This window comes from Mytilus edulis, chromosome 11, assembly GCF_963676685.1.
Source record: "Mytilus edulis chromosome 11, xbMytEdul2.2, whole genome shotgun sequence".
In the NCBI taxonomy this organism is placed as follows: Eukaryota; Metazoa; Mollusca; class Bivalvia; order Mytilida; family Mytilidae; genus Mytilus; species Mytilus edulis.
Genome location: NC_092354.1, coordinates 58,187,681 through 58,202,747, shown reverse-complemented (window position 1 = coordinate 58,202,747; position 15,067 = coordinate 58,187,681). Strand labels below are relative to the sequence as shown.

At 32.7% G+C, this 15,067-nt stretch overlaps 1 protein-coding gene across 1 annotated transcript; it reads left to right on the top strand.

The window, feature by feature from the left end:
* The first annotated feature begins 3,949 nt into the window (after window positions 1–3,949).
* LOC139495903 (heat shock 70 kDa protein 12A-like) lies at window positions 3,950–14,446 on the top strand. The gene is made up of 6 exons (XM_071284310.1): window positions 3,950–4,019; window positions 5,654–5,708; window positions 6,902–7,221; window positions 8,742–8,960; window positions 12,434–12,569; window positions 13,175–14,446. The coding sequence occupies exons 2-6, from the start codon at window positions 5,690–5,692 to the stop codon at window positions 14,218–14,220; spliced, it is 1,740 nt and encodes a 579-aa protein (XP_071140411.1). The 5' UTR covers window positions 3,950–4,019; window positions 5,654–5,689; the 3' UTR covers window positions 14,221–14,446.
* The last annotated feature ends 621 nt before the right edge of the window (window positions 14,447–15,067 follow it).

Below are 15,067 nucleotides of genomic sequence, written 5' to 3'. Positions count from 1 at the left end.
TAAAACTAGTAAAATTTGTATAATTGGTCACCTATAAAAATAATATTTAGAAAAGTTACTTATATAAGTAATTTTTAAAATAGCCTGGCTTCAACATTACTTACATAGGTAATTTAAAAGTTACTTGTTTAAGTAATGCCCCTCACTGCTCAACCACAGACCTATTGACATAGAAGTTAACACAACCATAGGTCACTTTACGACCTTTAATAATAGAAAAACCGAAACTAATTCTGCAGTCAGCTGTAGTACAACCCGAAAAGGCAAATATATTATACAATTCAAACGGGAAAACTAACGACCTGATTAATTTACAGTAACAAATATTATACATATATACAGCAATAAACGGCAACTACTGAATTACAGGATTCCGACTGAAAACAGGCATATACAGAATGTGGCAGTGTCAAACAGGTTTGAAAGCGCCAAGTTAAATCCTCCTAAACCTTAGACAACAGTGTATGGGCACAACAAAAGAACAAACATTCATTTATGCAAATTATAAGCAAAATATAATATAAATGCAAAACAATTATGAGCAGAAAAAACCCACAACCACAAAATGACATGCGCCTGACTTGGGATAGGCACATATAAAATGTGAAACGGTTATGAACAGCAACATCTTGCGAGATAACTAGCTTTATTTATTCATAAGGTAAATTTTTGATCGAAAAAAAAAATGATACGCTGTATACGATGGAGCTTATATGTTATTTGTTTACATACATGTAGTTCAAGAACTTAAAATGCATGTATATTATTTCGCTTTTTTGTCGGGTTGATATCTCTGATACATTCCCTGTTTTCACCGCCAATTTTATTTATTCGTTAAAACTGGTACAATGGCTATCATGATAACATAGCAACACTTCAGGAATAAGCTTGTTTGATTGGCAGTTGGGTGTCAACTAATCTACCAGACACAGTATGTCAAGTATTTTAAAATGTATCATTTGATAAAAAAATGTTGATAAAAAATGTGATAGAATCTAAGTGTGACTTAGTGTGGCGACCATTACGCTGATTTAAATTGAGGGCAAGGAAGATGTAGTATTGTGTTTAATTTACACATTTTAGATATAAGACGATGTGGTTTGAGTGTAAATGAGACAACTCGCCATCCATGTCACAATATGTCAAAGTAAAACATAAACTGTCAATATGTATTTTAAGATTTACTTTTTATAACTAAAATTTTAAAATATAGGGTGCATGCTTTATACAACTGAAAACAGGACACCTCTGCTTCTACCTTTACACATAGGTACATAATGTTTATCTCATATCTATCTTTTTTACACTGACTGTATTATCTATATATTTAACGAGACAGTTATTATTTTCACTGTAATTTCCATACACGCTGAGAATGGAGTCTATAACATAATATGTCATTAGCGTCTCATTGGGTTTTGTCCAGTTCGGTCCTTTTTGTAAGCAAAGGAAGCAGATACGAGCTGTCGATAATAAGTCTTGTCACATCCAAATACCCTTTTAATTCTTAAGACCAATATTCCGTGCCACTAACTGATATCACATAAGACTTAAGTTTCCTGAATGTTTGTTTTCTCTGCTGGTGTAAGGCCGGACACAGCAGTTGAAAATGGAGTATATCTTAATCCGACGTGCCACATCATTTGCATATTGCTGACTCCCTGCCACCACTAAATTGAGAGCTGTGAGAATCAAGTGAATAAGTTCCAGTTAGTAGCCGAATTTGTATCGCTCCCTTTTTAACATCAGAGTCGGTTGAAGAAAGCAGTTCAAAATGGGTGTAGATCCAATTCCTAACAAGGTTTTTGTCCAAAAATGTACGTAGAAAAACAGGTAATTGTGACATTGTGCATACTATTGTCAATTGGAGAGACTGATATTCCTGAATGAAGAAAAAAATAGTTGATATCTTAGAGCGATGAGATTGAAGATTCATTCCATGTACAAAGGCTTGCAGACGTAAATCGTGTAGTTATAGTTTATGAATAAGCTTTAAAGTGTCATTGCAGTCTCAAACTATGACTATTCTATGTGATACTGAGTACATTGATAGAATGAGATAATAACATCAAGACATTCTGTGTATTCTAAATACTAGTCCCCAGAGTTATTCGTGGGCAAATGATGGAAATTTTCATTGGTGATTTCAGTTCAATTGCAATTATTTTGTTGTTATAGGTGGTATTTTACTGATAGATGGAGTAAAAAAAAATTCCAAGCTATTGCAACACCACCTTTCCATCTTGGCTGATTAAAATATGAGATATCCTCGGTTTTGTCGCTTCATCTAATGAATATGCCCATATGTGGTAGAACATTACATAATGATTGTTTTTGAAATTCATATAGCCAGTGTTCTTGCAGACAATTAAATAATGTTAGATGATGATTCTAATGAATTTCTAAATAATGCATTTCCCTTACCTTCCATATTAATTGTTGTTAATCTAGGATGGTTTTTTTTTAAATGTTATTTTAGAATTGCTCATTTTGCCGGTTTTTGTTTATTCCTAGATCATATAGTATATTGTTTTGAATGAGTATTAAGAAATATTTCAGGTTCAGGTTCATCCACTCTGGATGTTGGAAGACAGTCCCTGAAGGTTACAACTGTTGCCATATCAGATTGAGGAGAGAAGTTTTAGGACGGTATGGCTTGTATAGGATGTTCGCCGTTATAAAGAGGTGAGTCTGCATAATTATTGCATGGGATGTCACCAGGTGAGTTAAATAGCTATCTGCAATTAATTTGTTGGTTGTTTTATGATGCAGCTGAGTTTTACTATACTAAACCCCTAACGGGAAGGATTGTGCCTGATATTCCAGTCTGGAGCTGGCATGTCAGTTAACTGCAAGTAGTCTGTTGTTATTTATGTATTATTGTCATTTTGTTTATTTTCTTTGATTACATCTTCTGACATCAGACTCGGACTTCTCTTGAACTTAATTTTAATGTGCGTATTGTTATGCGTTTACTTTTCTACATTGGCTAGAGGTATAGGAGGAGGGTTGAGATCTCATAAACATGTTTAACCCCGCCGCATTTTTGCGCCTGTCCAAAGTCAGGAGACTCTGGCCTTTGTTAGTCTTGTATTATTTTTAATTTTAGTTTCTTGTGTACAATTTGGAGTTTAGTAAGGCGTTCATTATCACTGAACTAGTATATATTTGTTTAAGGGCCAGCTGAAGGACGCCTCCGGGAACAGGAATTTCTCCCTACATTGAAGACCTGTTGGTGACCTTCTGCTGTTGTTTTTTCTATGGTCGGGTTGTTGTCTCTTTGACACATTCCCCATTTCCATTCTCAATTTTTATGTATTTCACACTGACATTCAATATTGAAATATCCATTATTAATGCATGTTTATTTGCGTTGTTAATCTGCAATATACACCATTTGTTTTGCTAAAGAATGTTCCAAAACCATTTTACAAAAATGCGCTATCTTTATTTAATAACTTCCGCCAACTAGAAAGTCGTGTCTATTTGTAAATGTTTTCAACAAATCAAGTGAACAATTTCTAAAAGTATTAGTGTATAACGCACACTCTTAAATTAAATCCAATTTATATCAATTAATATCTAAAAATACCACATTTCCAATACTAAATCAACAACCACATGCACATAGTACCTTAAATTAGGATAGAGCGAGCAGTCCTCAGCTTTTTAGAAAGCTCAAACTTGTTTGCAATAATCTCAACCGGAACGCTCAAAACAAAACATTAATTACTGTTACGTATTTAAAAGAAGTATTGAAATGGAACGAATGCTCTCACGCTTTAATAACCCATCGTGTAGAATGTATTTTTATAAAATGTTATATTTGAGTGATCGTTTACCTATATGTAAAAACCAGACTTAGAATATTATGTTCATTACACGTTTCTATATTTAAACATACAAGGGTCGTTTACCTTAAAGTAAATACAGACATGCGCTGCTGTAATTTCCTTCCTGGAACTATCAAACAGAAAGTTCGTTTTTGCTTTTTTAAAGGAGTTATTCTGGGTAATTTGGTAAATACAAAACTTATCCATAACTAGTATCTCAATTGTGTGTAGTACAATTGAAATGTCTTTTCCTTAAAAGTCTGATATTTGTAATTAGATATAAGAAGATGTGGTACAAATGTATGAGTGTCAATGAGACAACTCTCCATTCAAGTCACAATTTTTAAAAGTAAACCATTATAGATCAAAGTACCTATTATTTGATATGCAACAAACATACCTCCTTACACTTTGCACCAAATAGCCCTATCCCCCTTAGTTTTTGTGATATAATCTTGAAGACCTATTTTATTTTATATGCGACAACACCATCTTTTAGAAAGTTTGATTTTTGCACTCCATAACCTCTCTTAATTCGTTTAAGGGAATTAGACAGGAATTTATTTGAGGAATGACTTTAATATGTTTTCTGTCTATGAAGAAATAAAATAAACAATATGGTGCACACTGAATAACGGGCGTAGCAGGTTATTTAACAGTGTGCACCACATTTTGTATGTTATTTCGAAAAGACATAAAACATATTAGTCATTTCTTATAATTTAATTCCAAATTCCATTTAAACCGTAGAAAACCACGAAAAAACGTTGATGACGTCACTTTCACATTACCAAATAATGTATATGGGGTGATAACAAAATAACGTCAGCAAATCAGCAGACGCATTACATCCAAAATTAAATTATTATTTGATACATATGCATTTCGGATTATAAAGCAAAAGATACAACTGTTAATAGATTAAATGGATGATTTGTTGACCTGAGTGACGCAATTTTGAGATACCCCTTATGAAACAAAATAACCTTCAAAATGAAGGTAAATAAAGATAAGTAACGAAATGCTTGTTCACAAAAAATTGAACGAATAAATAAATCCTCAAGCTTAAGGTATAACAAAGCTTTAACACATTTAAAAGAAAAAAAAAAAATTATTATGCAATACATCGTGGAATACAAGGTATTTCAATTGAGTTGAAAAACCATCTTTGCCGCTGCATGTTAAACATCAACTAATCAATTAATCAATCAATTACATACATCATTTGATCAATATACTAGTAATCAATCAACTTTTCAGTTAATGAATAAATCAACCAGTTAGTCAACCATTTAATCAATCTGGCATTAAAATTCCTACATCCATACATGCGTATTGTTATGCGTTTACTTTTCTACATTGGCTAGAGGTATAGGGGGAGGGTTGCGATCTCATATACATGTTTAACCCTGCAGCATTTTTGCGCCTGTCTCAAGTCAGGAGCCTTTGGTCTTTGTTAGTCTTGTATTATTTTAATTTTAGTTTATTGTGTACAATTTGGAAATTAGGATGGCGTTCATTATCACTGAACTAGTATATATTTGTTTAGGGGCCAGCTGAAGGACGCATTCGGGTGCGGGAATTTCTCCCTACATTGAAGACCTGTTGGTGACCTTCCGCTGTTGTTTTTTCTATGGTCGGGTTGTTGTCTCTTTGACACATTCCCCATAATGTTATTCCTGTTAGAATCGAGTTTCGTTTGTCAAATATGCGCAACAAACAGTCTATTCAGTTTAAGGCTTTAGTATGAATATTCTTTTGAAACAGTACTTCTATTTACAAGTAACATATAATACTAAAAGATGATTATTCATTTGCAGTTTGGTGTTTCTAGTACGCAAAATACAACGAGTAGCATGGCTGATAGGAAATCTGGTAGTTATGCTTTACAAAAATTCATAACATATTTATATATTGAACAATTCAAGTATGCAACTTTGAGAAGAGACGTATATATTATTTGTTTATAATGCAAACAATTTTCACCAAATAATAAATTGTATACTAGATAATATTTTTTTTTATTTTTCTTGGCTAAGGCGTCCGGTATGGATTTCTTTTTATTAATTTTCTCAGTTAAATTTAATTTAAGTTTTTATATTGGCCAGGCAGTCACAACCAATAAATAGAACGAAAAAAACATTATATATATCCAAGATTAAATTAAGCTGCGTCAATTAATATCTGTAATTTGTGTACAGTGTAAAAACTTTTCGAGTAATGTGAAATTAGGGAAAAAAATGGAGGGAAAAACAGGATCTTATATATTAAAGGGAATACACAGTATTTACTAATGTGCAGATGTAAAACATTAAAGATAAAAAAAATCATACAGAAGCTTACCCTTCATATTATAGTGCTTTAAAATGATTACACTAAAACATGACATAAGACCGTCTTACTCTGTTGTATGCTTAATGTGGTCGGAATAAACTACATGTATGTCTTGCAATATTACACCCTTTCTCATATCTACGATAACCTCTGAGTAACAACAGATAAACAAGCCATATTGTATAATATTCAGAAATAAAAAAAAGAAGAAACAAAAGTAAAACCTAACGGCCTGATTACTGACAAAAACAACATTAAGTGGAGATATGCATATACTATTTATGAATTAAATGATTGATCGAATATTTGATTTAAGACTATTGTAAAGCAACTCACGCACAACAAGGCTAAGATCAGAATTAAAATGTATACAGCAAGTAAGTCCAGTAAATTTGGTCGACTGGTTTGAAGGTTTGGTCATTAAGGTGCCCCAGGAAAATGACGTTGTATTGAATAAGGGCAGGAATTTATCCTTGCCAAAAGAAACCTACGGCCCCTCAAAGAGATATTCAAGGGTGTTAACCGACAGAAGCGTGACATTCTCTGTACACCAGACATCAGATTTAACGTCCCCATTCTGATAGGATGGCTATGAATTTATACATCCCGCACAGTCAAATGCACGCCTCATTTTGGAAGTTTTTCTTCTGTCGTTCGGAAGAGGACTTGCAGTTAGCAATTTGGTATTCCCAAAAACACCGTTGAGGTAATCAATGTTGTGTTCTCATCAACAGATTCAAAAGGCGTATTCTCCGAGTCATACTTTATTGCTGCAATAGACTTCGGAACTTCATACTCTGGATACGCTTTTGCGGTTATCCCTCCCAATACAGATATAAAAAATGTGAAGATTTATTCCAATCAAGCATGGAATTCTGGTAATAATGAAGCAGTATCTTTGAAGACGCCGACAAGTTTATTGTTGAATAAGGACAAAGAAATTATATCTTTTGGATATGAAGCCGAGAATGATTATTCTGATGCCATGTGTGATGGTGTTCAAGATGATTATTATTATTTCCACAGATTCAAAATGGAATTGTACAACTCAAAGGTATATTGTGTAGTTGTTGTGCATATACTATAAATCAGATGGTCAACGAGACACCTCTCTATCCAAGTCACAATATGTAAAAAATAAACAATTACAGACGAAAGTGCGGCCTTCAACATGCATGGAGCCTTGGCTTCACACCGAACATCAAGCTATAAAGGACCCTAAAATAACTAGTGTGAAACAATCCAAACAGGAAAACCAACGGTCTTGTCTATATAAAAACGAGGAACGAGAAACACTAAATAACCATATCAATAAACGACAACCTGTGAAACAGGTTCCTGGCCCAGGACAGGTGCATTAGTATACACCTATTGACTGGGTGTGAGGGTAATAGCAAGTTTGTTGTACCTGAGATACAAATCATTGCTCGGGCTAAGCCGAGGGCAATTGTTGGTATGCGAAGGGACAACATACTTGCTATTATCCGCACACCCAGATCTTATATGTTTTATTATACTGAACAACAGTCATTAAGTGTTTTAGTATACCAAACAAACCAACAAGTCTACATATCATCTGAACACAAAGAAAAATTTGACAAAAGTTAACTTGACATGCACAGGATGAACTATAGATTTTGTACTATATTAAATCTTTCAAAAAGTATCGCGAAAAATTTATTTCTCCTTTATAATTTTTACTTGTTCATATATATTAATTTGAAATTAAGATAGACACAAAAAGATTAAACTGATATTAGAGTTTAACATTGCTAAGCGCATAAATTTAAGCAGAATAGTTAATGATGTCATTATTGTATAATGAAAAATAAGTATGAAAAAGTACAGGAAATGTGATTATAAAACTATTAATCGAGGTAATAGTATTTGAAACTATTGACTGTCAAATTGTCTGTGGAATGAAATAGCACAATTATTTCATTATATTTTACATAGAAAACACATACTGATGTATTATAATATTCTCTATGAACTTAAAATCAGGTAACATCAGAGCCGTCATATACTATTTGTTAACATAATTACAATGCATGTATGTTTCAATATGACGCGTTATTTTGATGCGCTAACATCAATCTCGCATCCATCTGAAATTAACATCTATTACACTATGAAATGTAACATTCATGACTACACGAGCTCCCACAATAGACTAAAAAAGTGCATAGATAAAATAATGAAAAACTCTAAAGAAATCGTGTTTTCATGATCTTCCCTAAAACATATTATTATAAGTATTGAATGCTTCTTTTTGTAATTTCATAGGGTTAATCATTTGGTTCTTAAAGCGTTGATCGTGCGCACATTATAAGAATGAAACGCGTTCGCACTTCATACGCAATGTACCTTGGTCAACGCTTGTACACCCCAATGAATTTAGAAAAAAAATTATGTTCCTAACTGCAAATCAATGATCATTATCGGTTCAATTTTGTAATGAACTAGTTGTGAAACATGAATGCAATGTATTGCTCTTTTAGAAGTCTTTTCTTAAGAACCTTGTAACATATACATTTAAGAAACATTCTATCTAAAATTATTACTTTTTCTTAGGATATAACCTCAACCATGACAATAAAAGATGCTGGTGGCAAATATATGTATGCTGTAGAGGTTTTTGCATTCTCCATAAAGGCACTGAAAGATCATTTGGAGGAACATCTTAAGCGAAATAAGGTTCAAACAAATGCAGACAAAACGAAATGGATTTTGACTGTTCCAGCTATTTGGACTGATGCAGCAAAACAATTTATGCGTAAAAGTGGAGAAATGGTATTGGTGCTTTATTTAGTTCAAACAATCATTTTAAACAAAGATATACTGACTTTTCAAAGCAATACCATTTATTTTTGTAAAAAGAAGTGAAGGTCACATAAAGAAACATTTCGAAAATAAACTGAGACCGCCATGGCAAAATAAAAAGGAGACAAAGACAGAAAGACAAACAACAGTATACAAAACTCAAGATAAAAAATAACATAAAGACCGTGCAACACTAACCCTTTCAAATACTTGAACTTGTTAAGCATTCATTTAATGTATCACTTATAATGTTATTTTATTATAAAAGTAGTTAAACAGAGTGACATTTCTTTCTAACCAAAGTTTTGTAAACGTTGTGTGTCGTTTGTTATACTACACGGGTGTCATTCGGTTTAACGAGAAAAAAGATCGTGAAAGAATATCTAACGATGGTCAAGTATTGCGACACGGTGCTCTGGTACCGGATCGTGAAAGAATTCTAATATAAATTCTAGTTCAGAATTTGTGAAAAAAAACGCTTATTTTCAAAACGCGGAACAAATCCAAACAAAAAATTATGTCTGTCAAATGGTTCAACTTCCTCAATATGACTGTGCAATAAATCAAATCAAATCAAATATATTTTATTGCTAATCAAAGCGCCCACAAGGAGCAGAACAATAAACATTACTTACATACAAATGATTACAAGGCATTCAATTTGATTAAGACACAATGTTATAAAAAATATTTATTAAGACAAGCAGAAGAGTACAACAAGCAATAAGATAAAGAAAATATGGAGTACTTTATGAAAAAATACAAAGGGCGTAATGCATGTCTATGAAATTAATTTAAAAAAAAAACCACGCTATTTGTACCTATAATGGTCATATTTCAATATATCATGACACAAATGATATTTTATTTTTGGTGTATCTAATAGTACAGTAAAATAAAAGTATGCTCTTCCCTCATAAGTGTCAATCTGTTAATGAAAACCTTAAGGTTTGTTGAATTTTCATCAAACTTGATCGTAAAAGATCAGGCAAAGCATTATTTTGATCGTTGAAGATAATGCGTGACCAGACTTAATACTAGTAATCAGAAATCAATCTATCTTTTACCATTTGATATACCTGCAACTAGTTAAAACCTGTAACTTTTTTGATAAGAATGAACATTAAAGCTATTTTTTTTTTTCATAATTCAACACTTCACCTCGAAAGTTAAAAAGACAACTAAAAACGTATCTAAATCAGTGTGAAAAATTCACATCTGAGAATCGGTCTTGTACATTTCAGACAGACCGCCACTATTTAGCGAAATTGAATGATATTGGTATGCAACGTTTAAACTAAATTGTTAACCATCAACCAAAAATGTATAGCAAAAAGAGCATCTTTTTGAACAATTTGAAATTGGAAGATAACCAACATTTTGTGCAACAGTACTTTCTTAAGTTATATGTACAATTATATACAACGTAGCAGATGTGGATTGATTTCAAATGAGATAACTATACACTACTGACTTAAGAATTCCAGAGCGCAAATGCTGAAATGTCTCTTCTGCTTAACTTATTGTATTTGTTGAACGTCTGTAATATTAAGGGTTTTACTAGAAGTGTCAAATACGCTTAAGATTGTGAATGGTTCATAAAAAAGGTCAAGGTCAGATGAATCATATATACCATACAGATCTCTACACACCAAATATAGGTAATGTAAAAGTTATGCTTGGCCAATTAATTTGGAACATCAAATCGAAAGTTTATGAACCCTGGACGACAGCCAGACATAGACATGTTACTATCATTCAATATATCAAATACAATTGACGTCATATATGAAACATGCAGACAGACATGTACAACATACAGCAAATGCCGTGGCGCTATAGCACACAGGTTCAATGTATGTAAGCAAAAGTCCAGACAACATGAAACGAACATTGCCAAATGATGCATGATAATGAGGTCAATGTAATTTGAAACCTTGCAGAAGTAGAAAATGTACACTTTACAATCATAACAACAGACAGTTATCCTAAAGCTTAAAGAATCCGCGATACGGACTTGACCACAAAATTAAATATTCATTCCTGAAATGATGCAAAGTCGAGGTCAGATGAAAATATTAACACTTTGAAATGCTTAAATGTAATGAGGATCTTGGTCAATCCAGTTTTTCTCAATACCAGTAACAAATATTAATTACCTTATAATTGAAGAATAATTTGAACGTCTTCGTAGCATCAGATCTTTCACGTTCCCTTTCATGATCTTCAAAAAGCGGAACGTGATCTTCCACGATCCGAAAAATCAATTTTGTTCAAATATTGTTTTCCCAAGTTTCAGATTATGTTTATACAAAATAACTATGAGAACTATTTGATTGATTCAAATAGAATGCACTTATTCGGATAAAAGTAGTTTATTTTATTCGAATTTGGGAAAAACTATGTTTGTTAATAACATTTTTTATATGTCATTGAAATGTCGAGAAGTATTCTGTCTTTTGTTGTTTTGTGAAAACTATGCCCTTTTAAAACTAAATTTTCTCACATAATGATCATAATGTTAAGCCATTTTGACAGACAGTTTAATTTCTTTGTAAATTTCTCTGTGTAATTAATTAAATTACATAATTGACCTTTCATATGTGTTCTCGATTTAATTTCTTTCACGATTCGTTACCAGAGCTTTCACGATCGTCTCGCAATACTTGACCACCGTTAGATATTCTTTCACGAACATTTCTCTCGTTAAACCGAATGACACCCGTGTACTAGTAGTTTGTTAAACGTGACAAAAGTAGAATCAAATGCATTGTTTAATCAGTGTTAACTGACCCGGTTTTAATTGTAAAAAATATAACAAACTTATTACTCGGGGAAATAACTTATGTAGAATATGTTTTAGATACACAGTACTTCTGTGCATATATAATTCTATTGTCAGTTCTTCGCCTTCATCAGATGAATGTAAAGTAACAGCAATGAATGAATGGAGTGCATATACCTAACATACTTAAATTTCAGTAATTGTTAACATTGTTTTGAGATATGGCAACTAGGATTATACCTCTTATTCTTGTGTAAGAATCAATCTTTAAAGACCTTTTCCTATTCATCCGGCTTGTCGGAACAATTAATTTGTTTGTACATGTTCCTTTCATACGTATGAAGCGCTTTACTAAATGTACCGTCACCAATTGATCTCTGCTGTTTATCATTTATCATGTTGTACATCTGTTTTTCGTTGCTATAGCATATATATGCTTTTTTGCAATAAAGTATTCATTCATTCATTCATTCATTCAAGAACACCCACCAGATCCTATCTTAAAGATCGGAATGAAAAATCATCTAGAAATCGTCATTTAACAATTTTGAACTATTATTGATATCTTTCGAAAAGTGCTTATAGCAGTTCGGTACTTGGAAAGGGTTAAGATATCATATATATTATAAATAATCGTGTTTTTTTTCTTTTTTGACAGGCAGGGATCCCACATAACAAATTATTCATAGCTTTAGAACCTGAAGTTGCGTCAGTTTACTGTCAATGTTTTCCACCTTTAGGTGGTCTGGATATTGGTTCAACAGGATCTAAGTACTTAATTGCTGACCTTGGAGGTAATCAATTTGTTGAATAATATTTGTTCTTTATAGGTTCAGTTGCCAAAACTCAGATGCAGAAAGGTAATGATTACACATCTATTTACAGCTATATGTTCGTCCAATACTTGAATTTAGAATGAGTTGCGCTTATCATTTTAACCATTGTTGTGACGTCAGCTTTAACTCATAGTGTTTTCTTTTTCTAGAAATAAGGCTTCCGATATATGTTTTTTCTTAATGTCTTTGAGTTTGATTTTCCTAATTTTAGCGATTGCAATCGAAACCCAAGATTAAGTGTGTTATCCATAGTCAGCGGCATTATGTTGAAACGTTTTAGGTTTCTTCCACTTGATTTAAATATTTACTACGTCCTGTAAATTTCTAGACATAATCTTTATTAATTTGTTTTTTTATGAATACAAGAAAATGTTGATTACAGTTGATGCAACAGAATATAGACAAATTGATAACGAGGGGCGAAAGATAACAGATGGACAATCACATCCATAATCATCACCAAATGAAAACCCATTGCATTCGTTTATAAGTATTACGAGTCTTATGACACCAATATAATTTAGTATACTATTCCTTTAAACAGTCTTCTTTGTTTTGAATAGGAGGTACTGTAGATATTACAGCCCATGAAACATTAATAGACGGAAGTTTGAAGGAATTAACAAAGGCTTACGGGAAAAACTGTGGTGGAAACATGATAGAAAATCATTTCATCGAGGCTATTTTTGGTTCCGAGTTTCTAGAGGTTTACAAGAAGCAGTATCCAGATTCGTATGTCTATCTTCTCAGATGTTTTGAATCAATGAAAAGGACTATCCAGTCAAATAAATCAGGATTTGTTAACGTAACAGTCCAGTACACCACTCTTGATAAAGTCTGTGAAACAAAGTTTGGAACAGGCTTACGTGAGCATATATCATTGAAATTTGGGCATGACAAAGTGAAAGTGTATAAAGACAAAATTCGAATAGACCTCATGTACGCAAAATCCCTGTTTACAGGAATATGCAAAGACATCTCATTATTAGTTCAAGACGTTTTGCAAAGAGTAAATACTTTTAACTTAAAACACATTGTCCTTGTAGGGGGTTTTGCAAAATGCTGGCTTATACACGAGTATCTACAAACATCATTTCCGAAATTAGATGTCATTGTACCCGAAGACTCTGATCTTGCAGTTTTGAAAGGATCCGTCTTATTTGGGTATAAACCTGATATTATTTCGTATAGAATCATACGATATGCTTATGGTATACTAGCAACACCTCCCTTCATTGAAAACGTTCATGATGTAAAAAGGAAAATATATTTTGACGGAAGTGCACGTTGCAACAATGTCTTTGTCCCATTTATGGAGTCATCCACACTTGTATCACGAAACACTGAAGTTAAAAGGAGATATAACACAAGCGAAAGATTCCAAACTGGCCATTGGATTCAAATATTTTACACAGAGAAAGAAAATACTCAGTATACCGACGACATAAGTTGTCGAAAATTAGGCGAATTAATAGTAAACATTCCAACTCCATCTTTGGAAAAGAGATCAGTTGATGTTGTGTTCCATTTCGGAGATACGGAGTTGACTGTCACAGCATGTGATACTGAGGCAAAAACAAAATGTTCAGTTTTTTTCAATATTATATAGTTATCAACTAGGGATGTCAACTCGGTCAGAAATACATATTCGAGTACTCGTATGTTTTACCGAGCAATCGTTACTCGAATACTCGCTCGGTAAAATACAGATTTGTATGTCGTTGTCTAATTGACTTTTAATCCCATTAATAACGTGAGTCTAGAACTAATAGATCATCTAATTAATGAAGTATTAAAGTAAACAATTATCTAATAAACAATTTAATAAATACGAATTAGACATCAATTATTATAAAGTCATACATGATCACACAATAGTTACATTCCTCAATCATAAAAAGGTGAGACGATTAGAAGTCCCTGATGCGTTTTACAATTGTTGAGGGTCACTACGGGGTATGCATTTCTTCTCATTCAAAAATAGTATTTTGTCCTTTATTTCCGGTGAGAGCCGGTTTGTAACTTTGTTTCTAAGTATTCTGCTGATGAAAAAAAATCTTTCGAATGGTACTGATGTTGCGGGAATGGCTAATATACGCTTTATCAGAATTGTTAGCCTAGGGTAACTGTTCTCATTTGCAACCCACCACTGTAACGGATTTGTCTCGGGGATTAGTTTTTCAGCGAGATCAGAATTAAAGCTTATCGTTATTCATTTCTGATTTTTCTAGAGATTCGTGAATAAGGAAATCAATTGCACTTGGTCTACGTTGTTGTTTCGGTTTTGATTCGTCATCATTTCTATGTTTGAAGACACTGATAATTTATTTAACGAAATGTTATCAATTGATTTCAATGCATACTCAGCTGTTTTAAGTTGCTTTTTTGTCCAGAAAGGTTAAGCGCTTATAAGGAGGATCCAAGATAGATGCCACAATTGGTGTTTGGTTTCCAAT